General features: G+C 45.3%; 1 protein-coding gene across 1 annotated transcript in view; it reads right to left on the bottom strand.

The window, feature by feature from the left end:
- The window catches only part of LOC125463128 (dynein axonemal heavy chain 3-like), a 556635-nt gene that overhangs the window by 373106 nt on the left and 158056 nt on the right, over nt 1-25473 (bottom strand). Inside the window, 3 exon segments of the mRNA XM_059654753.1 lie at nt 15190-15394; nt 18286-18404; nt 22667-22801. Coding sequence (XP_059510736.1) covers nt 15190-15394; nt 18286-18404; nt 22667-22801 — 459 coding nt within the window.

Genomic DNA, 25473 nt, shown 5'->3' with positions numbered 1-25473 from the left:
AAAATAAAAGCATCAAGTGCTTACAGTTTCTGCTATTGATACTTTAAATAGCTGACATATTTATAGGGTTGTGATTTCAGCAGCGTTTTGCTGCACTAGCTATGAATGGCTGTTGTTTAAGGATGCTTTTGTTGGTCCAGGGTTTTTTTTGTCCAAAGGGAGTTCTGAGTGAACGGGCATGGAGGTGAAATGACATGGAAGATATGAGGAGCCACTGGGTGCAAGCAGGGGGCATGGGTTAGAAAGGGGAATATGAATGGGATCTTTTGACCTTATCTGTCAAAAAGTTCCTGCATACAGTCATAACTCTTCTGAGGAGCTGTGGATCATGTATCCTTCAGAAACTGCTTTGACCTCATGCAAGTTGTGGGGAGCTAGCTCATGCCTACCCCAGCAATGATTCATACAGCCCAGAAACAGATCCTTTGGACCAACTCAACCATGCTGACCAGGTTACCTTAACTGAACTAGTCCCATATTCCTCTAAACCATTCCCATCCACGTACTTGCCCTAATGTCCGTTAAATATTGCAACTGTGCTCACCTCTACCACTTCCTCTGGCAGCTCATTCCATTTAAACCCCACTGTAACAGTCATATTCCTGTAACAATGTGCCGCTCAGCAGATAGCCCAGAATTCAACTAACATTCCTTGTGCCCACGCCATCTTAAAAACTTGTGGTGCTTGGAAGCACTGCCAGTCTGGAGCTGCCCTGCACAGTTCCTGATATCTGTCCAAGGCATGGCATACAGGTTGGGGAGTCGGTGCCCCATTTTGCAGTACACTTCTGGACATGATTGTGAAAGATGTAAGACTTTCTCTGTCCCTCAGGAACAGCAATGGAGGACATGCTCCCAGACCAATGCCTGCCCTGGTCGGAGGTTGCCACCCAGGTCAGGGTAGTCTCAGCTATCCGGGGGAATGCCTAGCACTTTATAAAGGAAGTTCAAATGACCTTCCCCACTCTGCCAGTCTAAGTGCCACCATCTTCTCACCAAAACTTACCCTCCCTCTGCGACTACCTTCACCAAAGCTAATGTACCAAGGCTCATGCTCTACCACCCTCATTATTAACTACAGCATCTTCCTCTCTTTCACCCCCATTCCATCCCTCTGCACCACTAGCCCTCAGGCTTCTGAGCTACCAACTCACTCACTCGGGACACCTCCCCTCCTGCACCTATAGTAGTAGCTATGCCACTCACTATCGTCTCCTGTAAACCCTGCCTCTCTCTTACTGCCAGAGGAGAGGAGCCCACAATAGGGCAGAAAGAATCTAGATGGATGGGGTGCTTATCGCCATCCAGTCTTCACTCATTCTGGGGAGAGGATCCTGGCTGTACTACCCTGAGTGGTTGACCATTCCAACCCTGAGGTTCTTGAGTAGATTTGTAGCTCGGGTTGTGGATACGGCGGTTGGTTCGCTCACTGAGCTGGTACGTTAGTTCGCAGACGTTTCATTACCCTGCTGTGTAATAACATCAGAGCAACCTCTGATGAAGTGCTGTTGTGTTTTCCCGCCTGGTATTTAAATTCTGGGGTACGTTGGAGTTGGTTACCTCATTTCTGGTATTTCTTCGCTATGGTGTATATATAGGGTCTAATTCTGTGTGTTTATTGATGACCTTCTTGGTGGAGAATCAGGCCTCTAGAAATTCCCGTGCTTGTCTCTGTTTGGCCTGTCCTAGGATCCTGATGTTGTCCCAATTGAATTGGTGCTTCTCTTTATCCGTGTGTATGGAGACAAGTGAGTATTGGTCATGTCTTTTTGTTGCTAGTTGGTGTTCATGTATTCTGGTGGCCAGTTTTCTTCCCGTCTGTCCAATGTACTGCTTGGCGCAGTCTTTGAATAGAATCTTGACTATCACATTGGTTCTGCTCATAGTGGGTAAGGGGTCTTTGGTTTGAGTCAGCAGTTGGCGTAGGGTTTACGTAGGTTTGTCTGCCATTCTGATGCACAATGATCATAGGTTGGATGTGTTCTTGATGTACGGTAACGTGACGAGTGTGCCGGGCCATAATGTGCCTTCCTGTTGTTATTTGTGTGACAGGCATCGTCAGATCCAGCTGTTTGGGTATCTGTTGTTCTTAAATACTTGGTAGAGGTATTCTTCTTCATTTTGGGATAGTTCCAGGTTGCTGCAGTGTGTTGTCGCTTGTTTAAATAGTGTTTTCACGCAACTCCATTTGTGGGTGTGGGGGTGGCTACTGCTGAATTTCAGGATTTGATCCGTATGTGTGGCCTTTCTGTGTACCTTTGTCAGAAATTCCCGTTGGCCGTGCATTTTACCATAACATCCAGGAATGGGAGCTGTTCACTCTTTACTTCTTCCCCGGTGAATTTGATCCCAGTGTGAGTGTTGTTTAAAAGCAGATGTGGCTCCTCTAGTTTGGTCCGTTTGATAATGTCATCCACATATTGCCCGTACTTTCAAATCTCTGCATCACCGCTTCTGCTATTAGTCCAGAGATCAGCGACCCCATGGGCGTCCCGTTGATTTGTTCATAGATGTGGCTGTTAAAGGTGAAGTGGGTCGTGAGGCATAGGTCCAGTAGTTTCCGCATGTTGCCTGTGGAGATGGTGTCACTTGGGTCTTGTTCTTTTAGAAGTGTTGCTCGTATTTCTCTTGCCAGTGGCATGTCAATCGATGTGAATAGGGCAGTAACGTCAAAGGACACACAGTCTCATCCTCGTCTATTCCTATGTCTTTGATGGATTTGAGGAACACCTGGGCTGAGCGGATTGAGTGGGGTGACTTGCTGACGAGGTGCTTTAGACTCGTGTGTAACTCCTTTGCTAATCTGTATGTTGGTGTGCCCGGGAGGGAGACTATGGGTCTGAGGGGTACTTCTGGTTTGTGTACCTTCGGGAGGCTGTAGAACTGGGAGGCGTTTGTCCCTAGGTAGTCAGCTTTGTTGATTTGTCTGGTCTGTTTCAGTCTCTTTAGTGTGTTGATTGTTTTATTACCCAGTTGCTGGGTGTATTTGCACTTGCTGGTATGTATTCGTGTTTGCTAATCGCATCTGTGCTTAAGTGAGGTAGTCCCATTTGTTTAGTGTTACTGTCATGTGCCCTTTGTCTGCTGGTAGGGTTGGGATGTTTTTGTCTTTCTTCAGTCCTTCTAGGGCCTTCCTTTCTGATGTGTTGAGAGTGTAAAGTTCACTCCTCCTGGTCAGTGTTGGGATCACTGTCTATCTTGTGGCTTGTAGTGTTTCCTCATTGATGCTGTTGGTCTTCAATGTGGATTCAAGTGTGGCCAGGAATTCTGTCTTGTTAGCATCTTTGTGGTTGTAGTTGAATCCACATATTAGAACAGTTTTCTCTGTGAGTGTTACTGTCCTGTCTGAGAGGTTTCTTATCCATGTGTCTGATCTTTGGTTGTCATTTTGGTGGGCTAGTCTGGCTAGTTTTTCTTGCAGAATCTGTTTTTTTTTGGTTCTTGTTATTGGTTGACTGATATTAATGGCTCTCTTTAAGTCTGTTGCCCACTCTAGACTGGTTGCGACTATGAATAGGGATTTTTGGTGTGTAATTTCCCTGTCATATCTGTGGAGCCAGTTGTGTGTGTCACTAATTCATCGGAGGCTGCGCTGATGATGTTACCCAGCAGGGTAATGAAATGTCTGCGAACCAATGAACCAGCTCGGCAAGCGTGTCCAAGCCCCTTGGCTGATATCGGAGACCATCCCTGGCATCGGAATTCCTGAATGAATACTATCCCCCTGGACTTGACTGAGGCTTGCTGCCAACTGTGACAAGTTCCTTGGCTTCATGCCTGCACTAACCAGCTGGTATAACCAGTGGGAATGTGTATCTCTGGCTGTGAGGGGAAGGTATGAAATGGTGAGGCAAGGCAGGGACGCGGTGAGTGCCAGTCAGGTTCAGAGTGAGTGAGCGCTGAGAGTGACTGAAGAGTGAGTCCATGAGCTGGATGTGTCCCCCTGAGCACAGAGTCCTTTCTGTAGAGTTACCATGGTAATTGCTGGGGCAGCCTGAGATGCTGCTTGGAAGGGCAGAACTGCCCTGTAAGTGAACTGGAGATGTGTCATGAGGGTTTGTAGAGGTTGTCAGATGCCAATGTCTGGATGTGGGGTATGTGTGACTAGTGCCCATGGAGCATGTCCTGAGATGTTGGTGTTCCAAGTACAACAGGGAGTGGTAACGGCGTGGAATGCCCTGCCTGCCAATGTAGTTAACTCAGCCACATTAGGGGCATTTAAACAGTCCTTGGATAAGCATATGGATAGTGATGGGTTAGTGTAGGGGGAGGGGCTTAGATTAGTTCACAGGTCGGCGCAACATCGAGGGCCGAAGGCCCTGTTCTGCGCTGTATTGTTCTATGTTCTAACATGAAGGTCATTCAGACCAAGAGGTGACTAAATCTGAAAGGGCCTCACTCAGGTTTGCTTGTCGAGTTTTCCTTGTGTTGAGTTTTATCACGAAGTCTGCTGTAATGGGAGTGTAGCTAATAAGGAGGTGAGTTGTGGCGTTAAGAAGGTATTTAACAATCAGTAATGACCATCAGTTGGCATCTCACTGCTGCCCAGTGAAAATGTCAGTACACAATACTTGTGAAAAACATCAAACATGGAGCAAGATGATCTCAACTTCAAGATAGGCCTTGTTAAACTTTGTTGCCTCGTTCTATCACACATCTTACCATAGTAAGGTTTGGGGTGGCACGGTGGCTCAGTGGTTAGCACTGCAGCCTCACAGCACCAGGGACCCAGGTTCGATTCCAGCCTCAGGCAACTGTCTGTGTGGAGTTTGCACATTCTCCCCGCGTCTGCGTGGGTTTCCTCCGGGTGCTCTGGTTTCATCCCACAGTCCAAAGATATGCAGGCTAGGTGAATTGGCCACGCTAAATTGCCTGTAGTGTTCAGGGGTGTGTGAGTTTTGGGACTGGGTCTGGGTGGGATGCTCCATGGGGCGGTGTGGACTGGAAGGGCCAAAGGGCCTGTTTCCACACTGTAGGGAATCTAATCTAGTCCACGTCATTCAGATCTCAATATGATTCTGCCTTGTTTTCCTGCTCTTCCTCCCAAACTGGAAAATTTAGCATTTTCCCATATTATAATCCACCTAGATTTACAGAATCCCTGCAGTGTGAAACCAGGCAATTCAGCCCATTGAGTCCACACTAACCCCTCCAAAAAGCATCCCTGTAACCTCTGCATATCCCATGGCTCATCCACCTAGCCTGCACATTCCCAGACACCATGGAAAGTTTAGCATGGCAAATCCACCTAACCTGTGTAATCGAGGAAACCCATTCAGACATGGGGAAATTTTGAAACACTACACAGACAGTTGCCCAAGGCTGGAATTGAACCCAGGTCCCCTAGTGCTGTGAGGCAGCAGTCCTAACCACTGAGCCACTCGCCAAATCATTGTGGGCTCGCTTTACCTGTCTTTTCAGACACCTTGTATATGCCTTGCAACCTGCCTTTCCATCTATTTATCATCAACAATGCTGACAACAAACATGACAGTCTTTTCATCCCAGTCATCAATATAGATCATGAATGGCTGAGGTCTGAGATATCACACTCGTCATTATTTACCAATTTGAAATAACACATTTATCGCCTCTCTCTGTTTCTTGTTAGTTAGCCAATCTTTGATAATATATTGTATTCAACACCACAAACCCGGCTGGACCGGATCATGACTTTCTAAATGTCAAACTACTGTTTGCTTAATAAGGAATTCCAGAATGATTCTAATGATAGACATTAAACTAACTTACCTAACTGATTCCTGCTTTCTGTCTCTAGGGGGGCTACATAAATTGTTTTCCAACCTGCTAAGAACTTGCCAGAACATGGGGAATGATGAAAGATTACAATCAATGTATCCATCATCTTTGCAACTATTTCTTTCCAGACCTTGAGATGAAGGCGAAAAGTTTGAAGAGATTTGTCAAATTTAACTTTCACCTTTACTGGTTATTTTTCACCTTTCTTTTCAGTCATTCATTGCTGGTTGGGAACACGTCTCAAATCTTCTGGCCTAAAATTAACCTTTACTGCATCCCATGTCCTTTATGTTAAATTTCATACCATCGATAGCTTCCTTAGTTAGCCATGCATGTATCATGTTACTCCTCGAGAATTTTTTTCTCAATGGAATGTGGGTAAAAGGAATTGGTACATAAATTACAGCCACCATTACAGGCATCATTAGTCAGCGTGTAGATGACTGCGTGCTGAAGAAGTTAATCGGAAGATTCTCCAACTGGAAACCATGGATGAACCAGGAGATCCACTCCTGACTGAAATCCAGGTCTGAGGTATTCAAGTCTGGAGATCCTGACCTGTATAAGAAATCCAGACACGACCTTCGCCAGGCCATCAGGAATGCCAAGAGGCAATGCTTATCTAGGCTTAAAACCCAGACTAACCACAAGGACACTCACTGTTTGTGGCCAGGCTTACACGACATAATGCACTACAAAGTGAAGTTGTACAGAATCACGGGCAACAGCACATCCCTACCCAATACAGAACAGAAAAGAAATGGTGGGCTTAGCAGCACGGTGTAAGGACAACAATCTACCAATGTCTGAAAAAGGAAGGAGCTGCTCATTGACTTCAGGTGGGTTGAGGACAGCTCAGCTGGGATCTTGGGTTCATGTCACATACAAGTGACCCCACCACACTAAACACCCACACACACACACACACACACACACACACACACACATTCTCTCACACAAACACACACACACACACACACACACACATTCACATAGAGACTCTCTCATGCACACACTCACATGCTCACTCTCTCATGTACACACACACATGCACGCACTCTCTCTCTCACACAGACACACACACATGCACAAACACACTCACACACTCATATTGACACACTCACACAGACCTGCTGTCATACACACACACACACACACACACACACACACACACACACACACACAGAGCACACACTTACATGCTCACTCTCTCAAATACAGATACACATGCGCGCGCACGCACACACACGTGCACATGTACGCACATACAATACACACACACACACACACACACACACGCACATGCACACACTCTCTCCCTCACACACACATGTGTATGTGCATGCACACACACACATACTCTTTCTCTCCCTCACGCACATGAGCGCGCGCGCGCGCGCACACACACACACACATACACACACACACACACACACACACACACACACACATAAATCTACAGGGCGAATTTGCATTTGCAGATCTGTAATTGCAGATACATTCTATTTTGTTCAAAAAGCACACAATTTGTATACAGTCAGTGCCATATTTTATAAATTCCTACTTTGGAAATAAAACCTCTCCGACTCCAAGTTGATACACAGTCAGATTCTAAACAAGGCCTCACACCCAAAATGCATTGTCTGACCTGGGATGTCACCTCTGGTATACAGAGAGAACTGATAAAACCTTTAGTTATGTCAAGGCAGTGATTCGAAAGAAATTCTGGAATTTGTACGTTGATCCTTTCTAACTGATAAAATATTTAACAGCCATCTTAATTTGTTCAATATATTCACGTCAGTTCTAGGATCCTTTGACTTTCGGCTTACAAATTCTGTGTCTGATGCCTCCTCTCTCACTGACACATGAAGAAGGAGCGAGGTTATGAAAGCTTGTGTTTTCAAATAAACCTGTTGAACTATAACCTGGTGTCACGTGATTATTGACCTTCAGGAAGCAAACTGGAGGACACACCCCTCTCTGTGTCAATGGTGCTGAGGTGGAAGTGGTTGAGAACGTCAACAATCTGTCCATGTTATCGCTACAGACAAGAAAGCACAGCAACCCCTCTACTTCCTCAGAAGGCTAAAGAAATTCAGCATGTCCCAAAAAAACTCTTACAATTTTTTACAGAAGCATCACAGAAAGCATCCTGTCTGGATACACCACAGCCTGGTACAGTGACTACTCTTCCTTAGACTACAAGAAACTACAGAGAGTTGTAAACACAGGCCAGTCCATCACACAAACCAGCTTCCGCTGTTTCGAATCAAGAACCAACATGATCGAAGACCCCTCCCACTACAGTTATACTCTCCTCCACTCTTTTCCATTGGGCAGAAGATATAAAGGTTTGTACACACTTACAAATGGATTCAAGAATAGCTTTTCCACCCATTGTCAGACATATAGAACATAAGAACTAGGAGCATGACTAGGCCATCCGGCCCCTCGAGCCTGCCCCACCATTCAATAAAATCATGGCTGATCTTTTCATGGACCTACCTCCACCCAACCGCCCACTCACCATAACCTTTAATTCCTTTACTGTTCAAAAATCCATCCATCTTTGCCTTAAAAACATTCAGTGAGGTAGCCTCATCTGCTTCACTGGCAGGGAATTCCACAGATTCACAACCCTTTGGGGGAAGAGGTTCCTCCTCAACTCAAATCCTAAATCTGTTCCACCTTATTTCGAGGCTATGCCCCTTAGTTCTAGTTTCACCTGCCAATGGAAACAACCTTCCTGCTTCAAACCTAACTTCATAATTTTATATGTTTCCATAAGATTGCCTCTCATCCTTCCAAATTCTAAACAGTATGGTTACAGTCTACTCAGTCTCTCCTGATAAGCCTAACCTCTCAGCTCCGGAACCAACCTAGAGAACCTCCTCTGCACATTCTTCAGTGCCAGTACGTCCTTTCTCAAGTAGGGAGACCAAAACTATACACAGTACTCCAGGTGGGGGCTCACCAGCACCCTATATGGATGCAGTATAATCTAGGTTTAAACTCCAGCCCTCTGGCAATGAAGCACAGTATTTCATTTGCCTTCTAATTAAAGACTTTTGAATGGACCTCTTTGATGTTAATATTGATCTCCCTTTGCACCTTCTCAGCTGCTGTGACACCTCATCCTGCACACTGGTCTGCTACCTTGAGGCACTTGTACAGTCTGATCTGCCTGTAAAGCATGCACGACAACACTTTTCCCTGTACCTCAGTACATGTGACAGAAATAATAAATCAAATCAAGTTGTGTCTTTATCAATGGGACACAAAGGGGTCGTGGAGGCTGTCAATCTCCGCAGCATTCCCATGGCAACAACCTGACCAATCAGAGTTTACCCTCCGGGTTGAGGTCTATAATTGACGGTTAACTGTTCTTGCTGATCCTCCATGCCAGTGATGGCCCATCCAATGAGAATCCTCGTTAATGCTGTATAAATTTGGGTTCCTAATCTGTCCTAAGCCTGATGAGGACAAGGTAAAAAGTTTGGCTTTTGCATCTCCATTTAGCAATGTTTAAGTTTTGATTACAAAGTAATTGTTTAAATACCTAAGGCAAAAAAAACCACGCTGCTGGAATCACTTCAAAAACATAGATACATAGAAATGTAGAACAGTACAGTACAGGAACAGGCCCTTCAGTCCACCATATCTGTGCCCACCATACCATTCTAAGCTAACCCTAGGTGCCTACACAAGGTCTGTATCCCTGTATTTACTGCCTGTTCACATGTCTGTCTAAATGCCTCTTAAATGCTGCTATCGGATCTACTTCTGCCAACCCCCAGCAGCATGTTCCAGACACAAACCACCCTTTATGTAAAAAAAATTGCCTCACACATCTGCTTTAGACTTTCTACCTGATGCCTTAAACCTATGCCCTTAGTATTTGAGATGGTAAGAACTGTCGATGCTGGAGTCAGAGATAACACAGTGTGGAGATGGAGGAACACAGCAAGCCAGGCAGCATCACATGAACAGGAAAGCTGACTTTTCAACCTGTGTTCCTCCATCTCCACACTGTGTTATTCCTTTGTATTTGACATTTCCAGCCCGGCAAAAAGGCTCTGACTATCCACACTCTCCATGCCTCTCATAATTTATATATTTTGGTCAGGTCATCCCTCAGCCTTTGGTGCTCCAGTGAAAACAATCCAAGTTTGTCCAGCTTCTCCTTATAACCAATGCACTGCAATTCCGGCAATATCCCGGCAAACCTCTTTTGCACTCACTCCAAAGCCTCCATGTCCTTTCTACAGTGTGGCAAACAGAACTGCACACAGTACCCCAAATGTGGCCAAACTAAACTCTTATACAATTGCCATGACTTGCCAACTTTTATACTCAATGCCCTGACTGACAAAGGCAAGCATGCCATATGCCTTCTTTACCACGTTATGCATTTGTGTTGCCACTTTCAGGAAGCTATGGGCTTGCACCCTCTTTGCATATCAGTGCGCCCAAGAGTCTTGCCATTTACTATGAACTTTCTCCTTGTATTTGACCTCCCAAAATGCGTCACCTCACACTTATCCAGGTTAAATCCCATCATGCCATTTCTCTGCTCAGTTTTCCCATTGATCTCTATCCTGCTGTATCCTTTGACAACCGTCTTAACTGTCAACAACTCCACCAATTTTCATGCTCTTACCTCCTTTCTCCCTCTGCCGTTTATAACTAGTGTAATCTATTTTAAGACAACTGAAGTAATTTTTCCTCTGCATTTTCTACATGTGGTCTTCATTTACTTAAAGGCAGTGATGGTTGAGAAAGGCTGGTGCAAGTGCATGGCACACATGTTGCATAAGTGGCAATGCCAAGGGGTGTGTAGCTCCCAACTACTTCACACTGACATTGTAGACAAAGGCCTCACAGATCTGTCAGATCTTGGAATTCTAGTGCTGAGGCCACCAAAGTTTAGGAGCTTCAAAGAATGTAGTTTACAACAGCTCACCCTGATCTGCTCCTGCAAGACACAGGAACACAAGCAAAAGGTGTCAGTCTGGAAGTAGGATACTCTGTTTAAGTTTTTTAGGTATCCCTTGTGGAAAGCAGTTAACTATTGTCCTCCTGATTTGGGAGTTATATAGACAAAAAGTAAAGAGTAGGAATCAATAAGTCAACAGGATGGCCGGGTTTGAATAATGGGGTCAGTGTAAGGTCCACGACTGTATGTAGCCGGTATCAATGATGTAGGTGTGGGGACCAAGTGTTGTATTTCCAAATTTACTGATGGCACCAAACTGGTTGGGAATATAAAAGACAATTCCACTGTTGCGGAGTTTAGTTTGGTGAACTTCTGTTGCACTCCCTCCAGTGAAAATGAATATATAAAGAGGACTTGGACAGTCCAGGTGAATGGACTAAAACGTGGCAGTTGGAAGATAATGTGCTCCCTGCCCTCCATGGGGCTCTCAAGCCTCCTTTGGTCCCATCTGCACTTTTCCAAAGGTCAGACCCTCACTTAGGAAGGAGTCCCATTCCCTCAGTCTCACCTCCTCCATATAGACATGCTAATTTGGGATACATAGAAACTACTAGAAACAGGAGACGATCATTCTGCCCATTGAGCCTGTTCCATCAAACAACTGGACTATGGCTGATCATTTATACCTCAATGCTATTTTCCCCACTATCTCTATATTCCTTAAATGTCATTAGCATCCAGAAATATATCAATTTCTGTCTCTACCATGTTTGAGTTTACACAGGCATCCATGGCACAGAATTCCAAAGATTCACCATTTTCTGTCCTGAGCGGCCTGCCCCTTATCCTGAGATTATGTCTCCTGGTGTTAGAGACACTAGGTAGTGAAACTATCTACTTAGGAATCTTACAATGACTTAATACAGTCACCCATTATTTGTCAGAACTCTAAAGGATATCAACCCAGTATTCTCAGTCTCTCCTCATAAGACAATTCCACTGTTGCGGAGTTTAGTTTGGTGAACTTCTGTTGCACTCCGTCCAATGACAAGTGAATCCTTCCTTAGCTAAGGAGATTAAAACTGCGCACAATACTCCAGCTACAGTCTCACCAAGGCTCTATACAGCTCAGGAAGCTGTTTTTACTTCCATACTTAAATCTCACTGCAATAGAAGACAACATACCATTTGCCTTCCCTGCTGATTATTGCAACTGCGTGCCAGCTTTTAATGATTCAAGAACTAGACCACTGAGATCCTTTTGGACACCTACACTTCCTAAACTCTCAGTATTTAAGAAATATTCAGTTTCTGGGGTTTTTTTGAACAAAGTGGAGGACGTTACCTTTCTTCACATTATATTCCATCTGCCACATTTGAGTCCATTCACCTGGACTGTTCATGTCCTCTTGGAGCATCCTTGCACTCTCTTCACATTTAATATTCCCAAGCAGTTTGGTGTCATCAGTAAATTTGGAAATACAACACTTGGTCCCCACACCCACATCATTGATACTGGCTACAAACAGTCGTGGACCTTACACTGACCCCATTGTACAAAGCCGGCCATCCTGTTGACTTGTTGATTCCTACCCTCTGCTTTTTGTCTATTAACCAATTCTCAATCCATAGCAGTTTATTAACCTCTAGTCCCACATGCAATATTTTTATTTACTAGTCTACTGTGTGGGAGCTTACCAAAAGCAATTCAAAAATTCAAATACACCAAATTTATTGGTTCTTCTTTTTGTGTGCTACAGGTATTATCCTCAAAAAAATTCAACAGGCTTGTCAAGCATGATTTCCTCTTCATAAATCCATATTGACTCTACCTATTCTGCCATTCTTTTCTAAATGCCCAGTTATCACATTCTTTACAATAGATCCCAACACTGTCCCTTCTATTGATGTCAAACTAACAGTTCTCCACTTTCTCTCTCTTTCTCTCCCTTTTTAAGTAGTGGAGTACCAATGTGACTACAGCTGGCACAAACCTTTCCAGACCTTACAGACTTTTGAAAAGCATCAACTTTCTCCATGCCCACCTCCTTCATCACTCCGTACTGAATCCTATCTACTACAGAGGATTTACCAACCTCAGTCCAGGTAAATTTTAAACTAATTCCTCATTACCAATCTTCATTTCATTCAATTCCACATTTCCACACAATTCCTTAGTCACGTGTGGGACATTAACTGCATTTTATTTTGCGAAGTCATACGCAAAATGACTGTTTAGTTTCTCAGCCCTTTCCCTGCCCTCCACTCTAAATTCTCCTGATCTTACTTGTAAAGAATTCAATTGTAGTCTATTATAGTAAAATAACACTTTGAAATGTGAAAGCATATTCTGCATTGCAAAACATTGATTTCCACTTAACTTTTCCATTATTGTCCTGGTTAATGAGGCTGTCAGCCATTAGTAGCATAAGCTAGTCTCCACCTACAGTAAACATTCAGCAGGGCTGATTCTGTAAATGCTACCTGTCACTCTGTTCAGTGTTTCCAGAATTATTCCACTTTGAGTTCTAGTGACAACAGTTCAGTGTTGTAAGTTTCCACTATTTTAACAATTGTTAACAATTTCAACACACTCACATAGAATGATACTTCTCTCAGCAATATGTATTACAAATTCCTCGTTGAAGAAATAGTTAATTTGATCAAAATTTGTGTGCAATTAAACTTTTTCATCATTGAATTGGTCTGCAGCTTAATACGATTTCACTCGCTATTCTGTAATTTTTAGTATATTTACCCAGCCATTATTTACTAATGTCAGTTAAACCAGCCTCAATAACTTATTGAGAGTTTCAGATCTCCACTTCTCAGGATACACTTAATGATAGGTTCCTGGGAAGGGTTTTCGAACAAAGAGACCCTGGGGTGCAGGTGCACTGTTCCTTGAAAGTGGAGTTGCAGGTGGACAGGGTGGTGGTGGTCAGTGCTTTGAGTATAGGAGTTGGCACGTCATGTTATGGCTGTACAGGACATTGTGAGACCACATTTAGAATACTGTGTACAATTCTGGTCACCCTTCTATAGTAGGATGTTGCTAGACAAGGTCTTTTCCCCAGGATGTTAACTGTCTGTTTTAAGTTAATTTTCTGTTGAGTGCTAACTCTCTGTTTTGTGTTTAAACTGTTCTGTGTTAATTCTATTTTATGTTTAATTCTCTATTTTGTATTAACTCTCTTCTTTTAACATTCTTCTGTGTTAACCTTCTGTTCTGTGTTAACTCTAATTTATTTTTGTCAATTCTCTGTTATGTGTTAACTCTGTTTAGTGTTAATTCTCTTGAAACAATTCCACAAGAGGCCAGTATCCCATCACCAAGTCACCCCTAATCTACACGTGCATAGTACAGGACACTGATCCAGCTAGCTCAGAACATGCTCTGTGAGTGATCAGAACCCCTGAGACTCCTACTGATATCTGTCAGCGAGGGCTCTCTGATTGATCAGGTTAACAACCTCAATCAGGGAACTCATATTCTGTGAGATCCACCTGGCTGATCTCATTACAATCACTACATCTCTGTTGTGGATAAACTCTCTTTTTGCGCTAATTCTCTGTTGTGTGCTAACTCTGTTTTGTTTTAACACTGTTCTGTTTATCTCTCTGTTTTTTGTTAACTCTGTTTTTGTTATCTCTCTGTCTTTTGTTAATTTTGTTTTTTATTATTACTCTGTTGTGTGTTAATTCTGTTTTGTGTTACTATTCTGTTGTGTACTAACTCAGTTTCGTTTAACAATGTGATAATGGGAACTGCAGATGCTGGAGAATCCAAGATAACAAGGTGTGAAGCTAGATAAACACAGCAGGCCAAGCAGCATCTCAGGAACACAAAAGCTGATGTTTCGGGCCTAGACCCTTCATCCTCTCTGATGAAGGGTCTAGGCCTGAAACGTCAGCTTTTGTGCTCCTGAGATGCTGCTTGGCCTGCTGTGTTCATCCAGCCCCACACTTTGTTATCTCGTTTAACAATGTGTTGTGTATTGTGAAACCATCTGGAATGCACTCTGGATATCTCTATAATTACCATCCAAGACCTTCCTGTCTTGACTGCGCTAATGGTCTCAAAATATTCAACCAGATTTATCAGGTATCGCTCACCCTTTTACAAATTGGTGTTCTCTCTCTGATCATTTCATATTTGTCCAAATGTCAAGTTGATCAGTCCCATATAACAGATTCTCATAACCCAGAACAATAAATAGTTGGCAAATAAGCCTAAAATGTCCCAGGTGCTTTCCCGCTATAGTAAGACCAGCAACTTCCCAATTCAAAGGACCATCAGAATGGCCAAGCTCATTCAATGCTAACAATGTTAACTGAATGAATGTGCTCAGAATATCCCAGGATGAGATTGGATCCTCCTCAAAGAAACAGGACATTAGGCGATTGGTAGAATCCCAGTGCAAAAAGGACCACAGTCTCACTCTGCTATGTAACTACCACAAGAATTTCAAAACAAGTGACACACCTACCTGATTTAACTCAGAGACGTCAAGCAGTAGCAAGTTCAATGGGATGTGGACTGCGAGAGAAGAGAGTTCCGAAGCCATTGTTTGGAGTTTCTCAATCTCATTGGTATAAATTCTCAGGTTAAACTCTTTCTTGATTGTAGCTTCAATCTTATTGTCTGTTTCCAAGGACAATAAGCATTTGTATGGTTCATACACTGAGCAGTATCTATCAGAAATGAAATAAAGGGGTTTTCAGAATCAGGAATTAACATTAATTTCTAATAATAATCTCATGAAAATACATATCTTATATGTTTTGATGAAGAGCACAGGAAGGCATGCCAGGAGCAGCACCAGGCATACCTCTAAATGAGACAGTAGGAACTGCCAACGCTGGAGTCTGAGATAACGAGGTGCAGAGCTGGATAAACACAGCAGGTCAGGCAGCAGCAGAGGAGCAGGAAAGCTGACGTTTTGGGTCTGGATCTGTCTTCAGAAAAATGTCAACTTGATGAAGTTCCCAAACAGAACTACGTGCATACCAAACAGGAGAAGGCAGTGGCATTATTGCTGGACTGTTAATCCAGAGACCGAGATAATGGTCTGGGGAACCAGGTTCAAATCCCACCACGGCTGATGGTAGAATTTGAATTCAATAAATATCTGGAATTAAGAATCTAATGATGGCTGTGATTCCATTGTCAATTGTTGGGGAAAACCCATCTGGTTCGCTGATGCCCTTTAGGGAAGGAATCTGCCATCCTTACCTGGTCTGGTTTACATGTGATTCCAGGCCCACAGCAATGTGGTTGACTCTTGACTGCCTTCTGGGCAATTAGGGATGGGCACTAAATGTTGGCCTAGCCAGCAATGCTGCCATCCCATGAATAAATGTTGAGAAAAAATAAGCAGCAAGTGACAGACAGCACTAAGTGATCCCACAACCAATGAATCGGATCTAAGCTCTACAGGTCCTGTCACATCAGTCAAGATAAGCAATTAGATGTTAAACAGGAGGAAGAGATTCCACAACCTCAATGATAGAGCAGCACAGGACATCTTTGACTATGGGAGGAAACCAGAGCAAACCCACACAGACAGTGCCCGAGGCTGGAATTGAACCCAGGTCCCTGGGGCTGTGGGGTAGCAGTGTTAACCTCTGAGCCATCATGCCACACGAAGTCTGTCTTGGAAAGGAGGCGATAACTGTGTGCCTCTGCACAGGACTGGGATGAATGGACCTCAGACACTCCCCTCCTGTTACCCCACAGTGAGTAGCAATAGTCTCACTGTTATACTTACTACAAGATCTGGCTGTAAATTATAACACAATATATGATATAACGTTCAGTAGGCTCTGTTTAAAAAGTATCCTGAGCTGAGGAATTGTTGTGAGTGCAGTGACAATGGTTATCAAATTCCACCAATGAGTCTAACCTCATGTGAGGACCCTCGGTTGTGAAGAGCTTCAGGATCCAGGGGGCTGGAATATATGGCTAAGGGTGGGATCATTTCAAGCCTCTGTGAATTTTGGGGTTGAGCTGGCTGCACATAGCCAAGTTGACCCAGTTTTATATTTTGGGCAACAGTCATTTAATGAGGCTACAGGTGCTGCCTTAATTAGCAGCCGGCCAGTTGGAGGCCAGCATACCGGCATGCCACCAGGAAGAGTGGCCACTGCCAGTACTGCATGCATGCAACGAGCTGGGCAGTCAGCTATGTCAGGTATCTCACTAAGGCACGGTGGCAGACCCTCGTAGTGGGGATGGAGATCAGATCAAACTGAATGGTGAGCAGCGAGGGGAAGGGTGGATTCAGCAAAGCAAACCTGCACAAAAGGTGTTTCCATTTGACACGGGGGATTCCAAGTGGAGGCAGTGCTGGTCTGTAAAGTTATCAGTGACCTCTCCCACTTCCTGTTAAATTAAAATGGTGTTGCAAAGTGCACCTCCATTTGGCAATGGTAGGCGACCCGATACCTCTCCGCTCTGACCCCAGTTGTAAAGTAGCGGTGAAAGTGGGAGTCAATAAGCAGATGGTGTGTACACTGATAACATGGTGCCCTGATTCTTTGTTATTCATTTGTGGGACATGGGTGTCACCATCTGGGCCTGCATTTATTGTTCATTCTCAGATGTCCTTGAGAAGATGGTGGTGAGCAGCTGTCTTGAACCAGTGCAGTCCACATGCTGTAGGTGCACCCACAATGATGTTCGGATGGAATTTCCAGGACTTTGAAGGAGCGGCGATATATTTCCAAAATGAGATTGTCCAGGATATTGGTTAGTCCTCTTCTGGAGTGCCGTGTGCAGTTCTGGTCACTCAGCAAGAGGAAGGATATTATTAAATTAGAGAGAGTTCCAAAAATATTTACCAGGATGTTACCAGGAATGGAGGGTGTGAGTTATGAAGACAGGCCAGATAAACTGGGACTTTTTCCATTGGAGCACAGGAGGTTGAGGGGTGGCCTGTTAGAGGTTTATAAAATCATGAATGGCACAGATAAGGTGAATAGCAATGGTCGTTTCCTTAGTGCTGGAAGAGTTCAAAATTAGGGGGCATACTTTTAAGGTGTGAGGAAAAACTTTTAAAAAGGTTATGAGGGGCAATTTTTTTAGACAGGGAGTGGTTCATGTGTGGAATAAACTAACAGAGGAAGTGGTGGATGCAGGTAAACCATTTAAAAGGCATGTGGATACGTACATGAAAGGTTTGGAAAGGTTTGGAGGGATGTAGGCCAAATGCAGGTAAGTTGGACTAGTCTAGTTTGGGATTATGATCGGCATGGACTGGTTGGACCGAAGGGTCTGTTTTTGTGCTGTATGACTCTAATGACTGTAAGTCAGAGTGGTGAGAGACTTGAATGGGACATTGCAGGGAATGGCATTCCCACACATCTGCTGCCATTGTCCTTCTCAATGGAAGTGGTCGGGTGTTTTGAAGGTGCTGTTTGAAGATCGTTGGTGAATTTTGCGGGTTCACCCATCTGCCTTCCTGCTCACAAATTGCCCATTGAAAAATTCACTTGTTCCTCCCAAATGTGTCACACTCGCCAAATCTCTCAGGACTCATGTACTGTCCTAAATAGTAATGTGACCATTGTTAATGCACTCTTACCTGAGTGGGCCATGACTATTGTTTGTAACCACAGTCTGAAGTGTGGCTTTTGCACTCAGGACCATCTCCTCTTCCTTTCGAACTGAACTGATGTACTTGATCTCCAGGTTATCTACAGCCTGCAAAGCAAATAGATAAGCCACTGATGCCAACATTACCCAGCTCCCAAAAGATCGATTAGAAACACCATGATAAACAGCATTGAGACTCAAGTCTCATTGTTTTAGCTGTTTTTCATTCTTCTATAGCAGAAAAGTTAGAAAAAGGAGTTGAGGTGAAGTCATCTTTGTGTTAAATGGAATTCGGAACACCAGCATGGATTTATCGTCAACTGATAGAAGCACACAGACAGATAGAAAAGCTGAATTCTTAATGTGAGTGTCTATGGAATGGGTTAGCATCTGACACATCAGGTTGAATGCTGGTGCTGATATCAAGAAGAAGTCGAAGGGGCTTGAAATTGAAGATGTTGGTTTGGAGGCCAGCTTCCCAACCCTATCATTGCTCTTTTAACCAAAGCAGCCTTCAGACTGCCCACCCTAGGAAGCGGATTGCTTTGGAGGCCACCTCCACGACGTGGACCTTGACCTCCCAGTGACATGCTGTTCCAATAAGCCACCTTGCTGATATGGTCATGTTGCTGTCCTGGGCTTGCTTCAATGTTCCAGACAAACTCCACACAAACTGGAGGAACAGCACCTCATCAGGGCTCAATGTTCAGTTCATCACCTTCAGAGTAGGAACCTTTGAAGTTCTTCTCTTTACCCCCAGGTGCCCGACTGCATTTTAGTCAAAACTGATATTTAGTCTGCTCTTTACACTTGCTCTGGACATATGCTTTTATCCCTTATCCACAACTTTTGTTTTTTGTTCTGGGACTCCTTTGATCTTTAATCTCCCTCACCCTGTAATCTTGACCCCTAACCCTGACTGTAACCATGACCCTAAACCTAACAATGACCCTAACCCTAACCCTGACCCGAACCCTAACCCTAAACCTAACCCTAACCCTAACCCTGACTGTAACCATGACCCTAAATCTAACCCTGGCCCTAACCCTGACCCTAACCCGGACCCTGACCCTGACCCAAACGCTAACCCTAACTCAAACCCTAACCCTGACCCTAAATCTAACCCCAACTCTAACTCTAACCCCGACCCTAACTCTAAACCTGACTCTGATCCTAACCCTGACCCTAACCCTGACCCTAACACTAACCATAGCCCTAACCCTAGCCCTGACCCTAATTTTAACCCTAACCCTTACCCTAATCCTGACCCTAAATCTAACCCTAACACTGACCCTGACTGTAACTATGACCCTTAATCTAACCCTGACTCTAGCACTGACCTTAACCCTAACACTGAACCTAACCCTAACTCTGACCCTTAATAGAACACAGATAGAACATAGAACATAGAAAAGTACAGCACAGTACAGGCCCTTTGGCCCACGATGTTGTGCCATGGAATAATCCTAATCCAAAAACAAAATAACCTAACCTACATTCCCCTCAATTCACTGCTGTCCATGTGCATGTCCAGCAGTCGCTTAAATGTCACTAATGACTCCGCTTCCACGACTACGACTGGTAAACTATTCCATGTGCTCACAACTCTCTGGGTGAAGAACCTCCCTCTGACGTCTCCTCTATACCTTCCTCCTAACACCTTAAAACTATAACCCCTCATGGCAGTCAATCCTGCCCTGGGGAAAAGTCTCTGGCTATCGACTCTATCCATGCCTCTCATTACCTTGTACACCTCCATCAGGTCACCTCTCTTCCTCCTTCTCTCCAGTGAGAAAAGTCCGAGCTCAGTCAATGTCTCCTCGTAAGACAAGCCCTCCGGTCCAGGCAGCATCCTGGTAAACCTCCTTTGCACCCTCTCCAAAGCCTCCACATCTTTCCCATAATAGGGCGACCAGAATTGGACACAATATTCCAAGTGTGGTCTCACCAGGGTTTTGTAGAGCTGCAGCAAAATGTCGTGGCTCTTAAACTCGATCGCCCTGTTAATGAAAGCTAAAATACCATATGCTTTCTTAACAACCTTATCCACCTGGGTGGCAACTTTGAGGGAGCTATGCACTTGTACACCAAGATCCCCCTGTTCCTCCACACTGCCGAGAATCCTGCCTTTAATCCTATATTCAGCATTTAAGTTCGACCTTCCAAAATGCATCACTTCGCATTTATCCAGGTTGAACACCATCTGCCATTTCTCAGCCCAGCTCTGCATACTGTCAATGTCTCGCTGAAGCCTGCAATAGCCCTCGATACTATCAACGGCACCTCCAACCTTTGTGTCTTCAGCAAACATACTGACCCACCCCTCAACCTCCTCATCTGAGTCATTTATAAAAACTACAAAGAGCAGATGCCCAAGAACAGAGCCCTGCGGGACACCACTTAGCACTGATCTAACCCTAACCCTGACCCTAACCCTAATCCTGACCCTAAATCTAACCCTAACTCTAACCCTAACCCTGACCCTTAATCTAGCCCTGATCCTAAATCTAACCCTAACCCTCTCCCTTAATCTAACCCTGGCCCTAACCCTAACTCTGACCCTAACCTTGACCCTTAATCTAACCCTGACCCTACCCCTGACCGTAAATCTAATCCTAACTCTAACCCTAACCCTCTCTCTTAATCTAACCCTAACCCTGACCCTAAATCTAACCGTAACTCTAACCCGAACCGTGACCCTTAATCTAACCCTGACCCTAACCCTGACCCTAAATCTAACCCTAACTCTAACTCTAACCCTACCCTGACCCTAACACTGTCCCTAACCCTAACACTGACCCTGACCCTAACTTGAACTCTAACCCTGACGCTAACCCTAACCCTGACCATAACTCTGACTCTAACCTTAAAAGTAACTCTAACCCTACATCTAACGCTAATCCTGACCCTAATCCTAACTCTGAAACTGACCCTAACCCTAATCCTGGCGCTAGACCTGACCCTAACCTGCTTTTCTTATTCCTGGCCCTTTTCACTTTTTCAGCAGCATAAAATCGAGCACTTGCCTGTCCCTCATGATGGATGTGAAACGTTAGCTCCTTGTCTCTCTCTACAGATGCTGCCACACCTGCTGAGGTTCTGAGCAGTTTCAGTTTTTATTTCAGATCTCCAGCATCCACAGTATTTTGCTGTTGATGTGGACCTGGGATGTTTCAATTCCCTCCAGTTTCCCAGGACAGCTGGGAACTGATGGAGCTGGGAGCTAGGAGCTGGGCACGGGGTTCAGGAGGCAGAGTTTGGCACTGACCATCTGTCTGGTCTGGGTAGCAGCAACTAAAGACCACCTTGTACATGGAGCCTTCCCAACCAACACAAATTTGCACCCCCACCCCCACACACAGACAGACACATAGAAACGCACATGCACGCATGCATGCACAACACACATACTCAGGCAAAAATACACACACACACACACACACACACACACACACACACACACACACACACACATAAGCAGACACAAACAAAGACATGTATAAAAGCACATACACACTCAGGCATACATACAGAGGCACATATGCAAACATAAGACACACAGACATACACATGCACTCACACATGCTCAGACACATGCACACACACAGACATAAACACAGAGACATATACACACATACTGACCCACACACATGTAAGTGCACAGAGACACACTCACACTTAGATGTGCCCAACCTGCCTGTTTTATTCTTTTGTTGAAGATTTATACAATATTGCTGAGGAGCTGGGCCTGCCATTTACCTATGGCATGTTGCGGCCAGGCGCTCCTTATTATCCCAGTTTCGAGAGACAGTGCCCTGAATTGGACACGACACCCATGTCATTGCCAACAGGCCAAGTAAGGGCTGGGCTTGAAACCCACCATAAAACCTTGACCACAATCGATTTCCCACTGGAGGTGAGTTAAAGACTGAATCCAGACCCAACTCTAGCTCCGTACCTCCATGAGGTATAATACGCAGGTAAAGGATTGATAACATTGTGGAAAATTCCTTGACTGTGCCTGTACATGTTGAATGTTCTAAGGCAGAGCTAATCACAGTACCCCACTCCTGCCCCTCACACAAGATCAGCTGGAGCTGCCAGTCCTGAACACCCCAAGGAGCTGTTTGTCCCAAAACCAGACGAGGGAAGCTTGGGTCTTGGGTTTCACTACCCTCCGTTTTCCTAACACTCACTGACTAAGTTTCGACCTGAACACAGGCAAGTGGATCATACGTAGCCCAGAGAACAGCAAAGCAGGAGCAACCTACGTTGTACATCAGAGTTAACGGGAGAAAACTGGATACACAGAGAGTAAATGAGCCATTAGCGAGAGGCATGTGAAAAGAAACAGTATAGCAGATAATTACCTGAAACAGCTGGTGTTCGATTCTCGGTATCTGCTGGACACTGGCAACTAGAAGGTCCACGATGCAATTTAATCCTTCAATCACATCATCAATGGTTGGTGCAAACATGATCTGGGATCCCTCCATCTGAGGTTTCTATACATTTCACAGAGCAAAGAGACTCAGGATTAGAGATCTTCAAAGATTTTTTTAATCACACATTGCAGTTTCAAGGAGTTACAGAACCCACGTTATTCCCAAGTACCATGATATTGTTAGGTTTATCAGTATCATTATTGAATTAGTGCTATAGGAAATGCTGCCTTGAGCTTTAGATCTACAGAATTGTTCACGCAATCCTTACAGTGTGGAAGCAGGTCATGCAGCCCATAGAGTTCACACCAATCCTTTGAAGAGCATCCAATCAATCTCTGTAACTGTGCAGATCCCATGGCTAATCCACCTAGCCTGCACATCTTTAGACTTTGGGGAGGACTCTGGAGCGCCCGGAGGAAACCCACACAGACACAGGGAGAACGTGCAAACTCCACACAGTCGCCCCCGGGTGGAATCGAGCTTAGGCCCCTGGTGCGCTGAGCCATGATGCCATCCCTTGCCATGTTACAGTGCAGAAGGAAGCCATTCAGCTCATCATGCCTAAATGGCTCATTAGCTCATGCCAATCAGCGTTCCTGTAAGCTGTGGGTGCAGTTGCTCTGGTGATCCATGCATGGTGAAGGCCAATGGCGCACCAATTGTGGTAAAGATCTCTGATCCAGGAACTCACTGCTACATTCGCACCTCGGAGACTCGAACAGTCAGGAAGAAAATACCCATGTCAATCTCTGTCCTTCCCAAAATCCACAAACCTGACCGCCCTGGTCAACCCATTGTCTCTGCCTGCTCCTGCCCCACTGAACTTATCTCCAATTATCTCAACTCCATTTTCTCCCCCTTGATCCAGAAACTCTCTAGCTATGTCTGCGACATCACCCACGCCCTCCACCTCCTCCAAAACTTCCAATTCCCTGGTCCCCGACACTTCATTTTTACCATGGACGTCCAATCCTCATACACCTGCATTCCCCACGCAGATGGCCTAAAGGCCCTTCGCTTCTTTCTGTCTTACAGGCCCGACCACTCCTCCTCCACTGACACCCTCATCCACTTAGCTGAACTCGTCCTCACCTTCAACAAATTCTCTCTCAATTCCTCCCACTTCCTACAGACAAAGGGGGTGGCCATGGGCACCCGCATGGGCCCAAGCTATGCCTGCCTCTTTGTAGGATACGTGGAACAATCCCTCTTCCATACCTACACTGGCACTAAACCCCACCTCTTCCTCCGTTACATTGATGACTGTATCGGCGCCGCCTCAGGCTCCCACAAGGAGGTCGAACAGTTCATCCACTTCACCAACACCTTCCACCCCAACCTCAAGTTTACCTGGACGATCTCTGAAAACTCTCTCTCCTTTCTGGGCCTCTCTGTCTCCATCTCTGGCAACCACCTAGAAACCGAAAGTCTCTGATGAAGGGTCTAGGCCCGAAACGTCAGATTTTGTGCTCCTAGGATGCTGCTGGGCCTGCTGTGTTCATCCAGCCTCACATTTCGATATCTTGGATTCTCCAGCATCTGCAGTTCCCATTATCACTCCGTTACAAGCCCACCGACTCCTACAAACACCAAGAAAAGACCTCCTCACACCCACCTTCCTGCAAAAATGCCATCCCCTATTCCCAATTCCTTTGCCTCCACCGCATCTGCTCCTGAGATGAGGCATTCCACTCCCGGACATCCCAGATGGCCTCTCTTTTCAAGGACCGCAACTTCCCCTCCACAGTGGTCGAAAATGCCCTTGACCGTGTCTCTCGTATTTCCTGCAACTCAGCCCTCACACTCCGTCCCCGCAATAACCACCAAAAGAGAATCCCCTCATCCTCACGTACCACCCCAACAACCTCCGGATCCAATGCATCATCCTCCGACACTTCCACCATCTGCAATCCAACCCCACCACCAAAGGCATTTTTCCCCTCCTCACCCTTATCTGCCTTCCGGAGGGGCCACTCACTCCGTGGCTCCCTTGTCTGCTCCACACACACCTCCAGCCCCACCACGCCCAGCACTTTTCCCTGCAACCGCAGGAAGTGCTACACCTGCCCCTAAACCTCCTCCCTCATCCCCATCCTAGGCCACAAGAAGACTTTCTACATGAAACAGATGTTCACCTGCACACCCACTAATGTGGTATACTGTATCTGCTGTACCCGTTTGTGGCCTCCTCTACATCGGGGAAACAAAGCGGAGGCTTGGGGACCGCTTTGCGGAACACCTACGCTCTGTTCGCAACAAACAACTACACCTCCCCAGTCTCAAACCATTTCAACTCTCCCTCCCACTCCTTGGCCTCCTGCGGTGCCACAATGATGCCACCTGAAAGCTGCAGGAACAGCATCTCATATTCCGCTTGGGAACCCTGCTTCCCAATGGTATCAATGTGGACTTCACAAGCTTCAAAACTTCTCCTCCCCAAACCGCATCCCAAAACCAGCCCAGCTTGTCCCCGCCTCCCTAACCACTCCTACCACCTCAAGCCCTGCCCCCATCTCCTACCTACTAACCTCATCCCGCCCCCTTGACCTGACTGTCCTCCCTGGATCGACTATCCCCTAACTCCCCACCTACACTCACCTTTACAGGCTCCGTCCCCGCCTCTTTGACCTGTCTGTCTCCTCTCCACCTATCTTCTCCTCTATCCATCTTCTATCCGCCTCCCCCCCTCCCTATTTATTTCAGAACCCCCTTCCCCTTCCCCTTTTCTGAAG

Source organism: Stegostoma tigrinum, chromosome 25 (genome assembly GCF_030684315.1).
Source record: "Stegostoma tigrinum isolate sSteTig4 chromosome 25, sSteTig4.hap1, whole genome shotgun sequence".
In the NCBI taxonomy this organism is placed as follows: domain Eukaryota; kingdom Metazoa; phylum Chordata; class Chondrichthyes; order Orectolobiformes; family Stegostomatidae; genus Stegostoma; species Stegostoma tigrinum.
The sequence above is the reverse complement of the archived record's forward strand: the minus strand, read 5'-3'. Positions and strand labels throughout refer to the sequence as shown.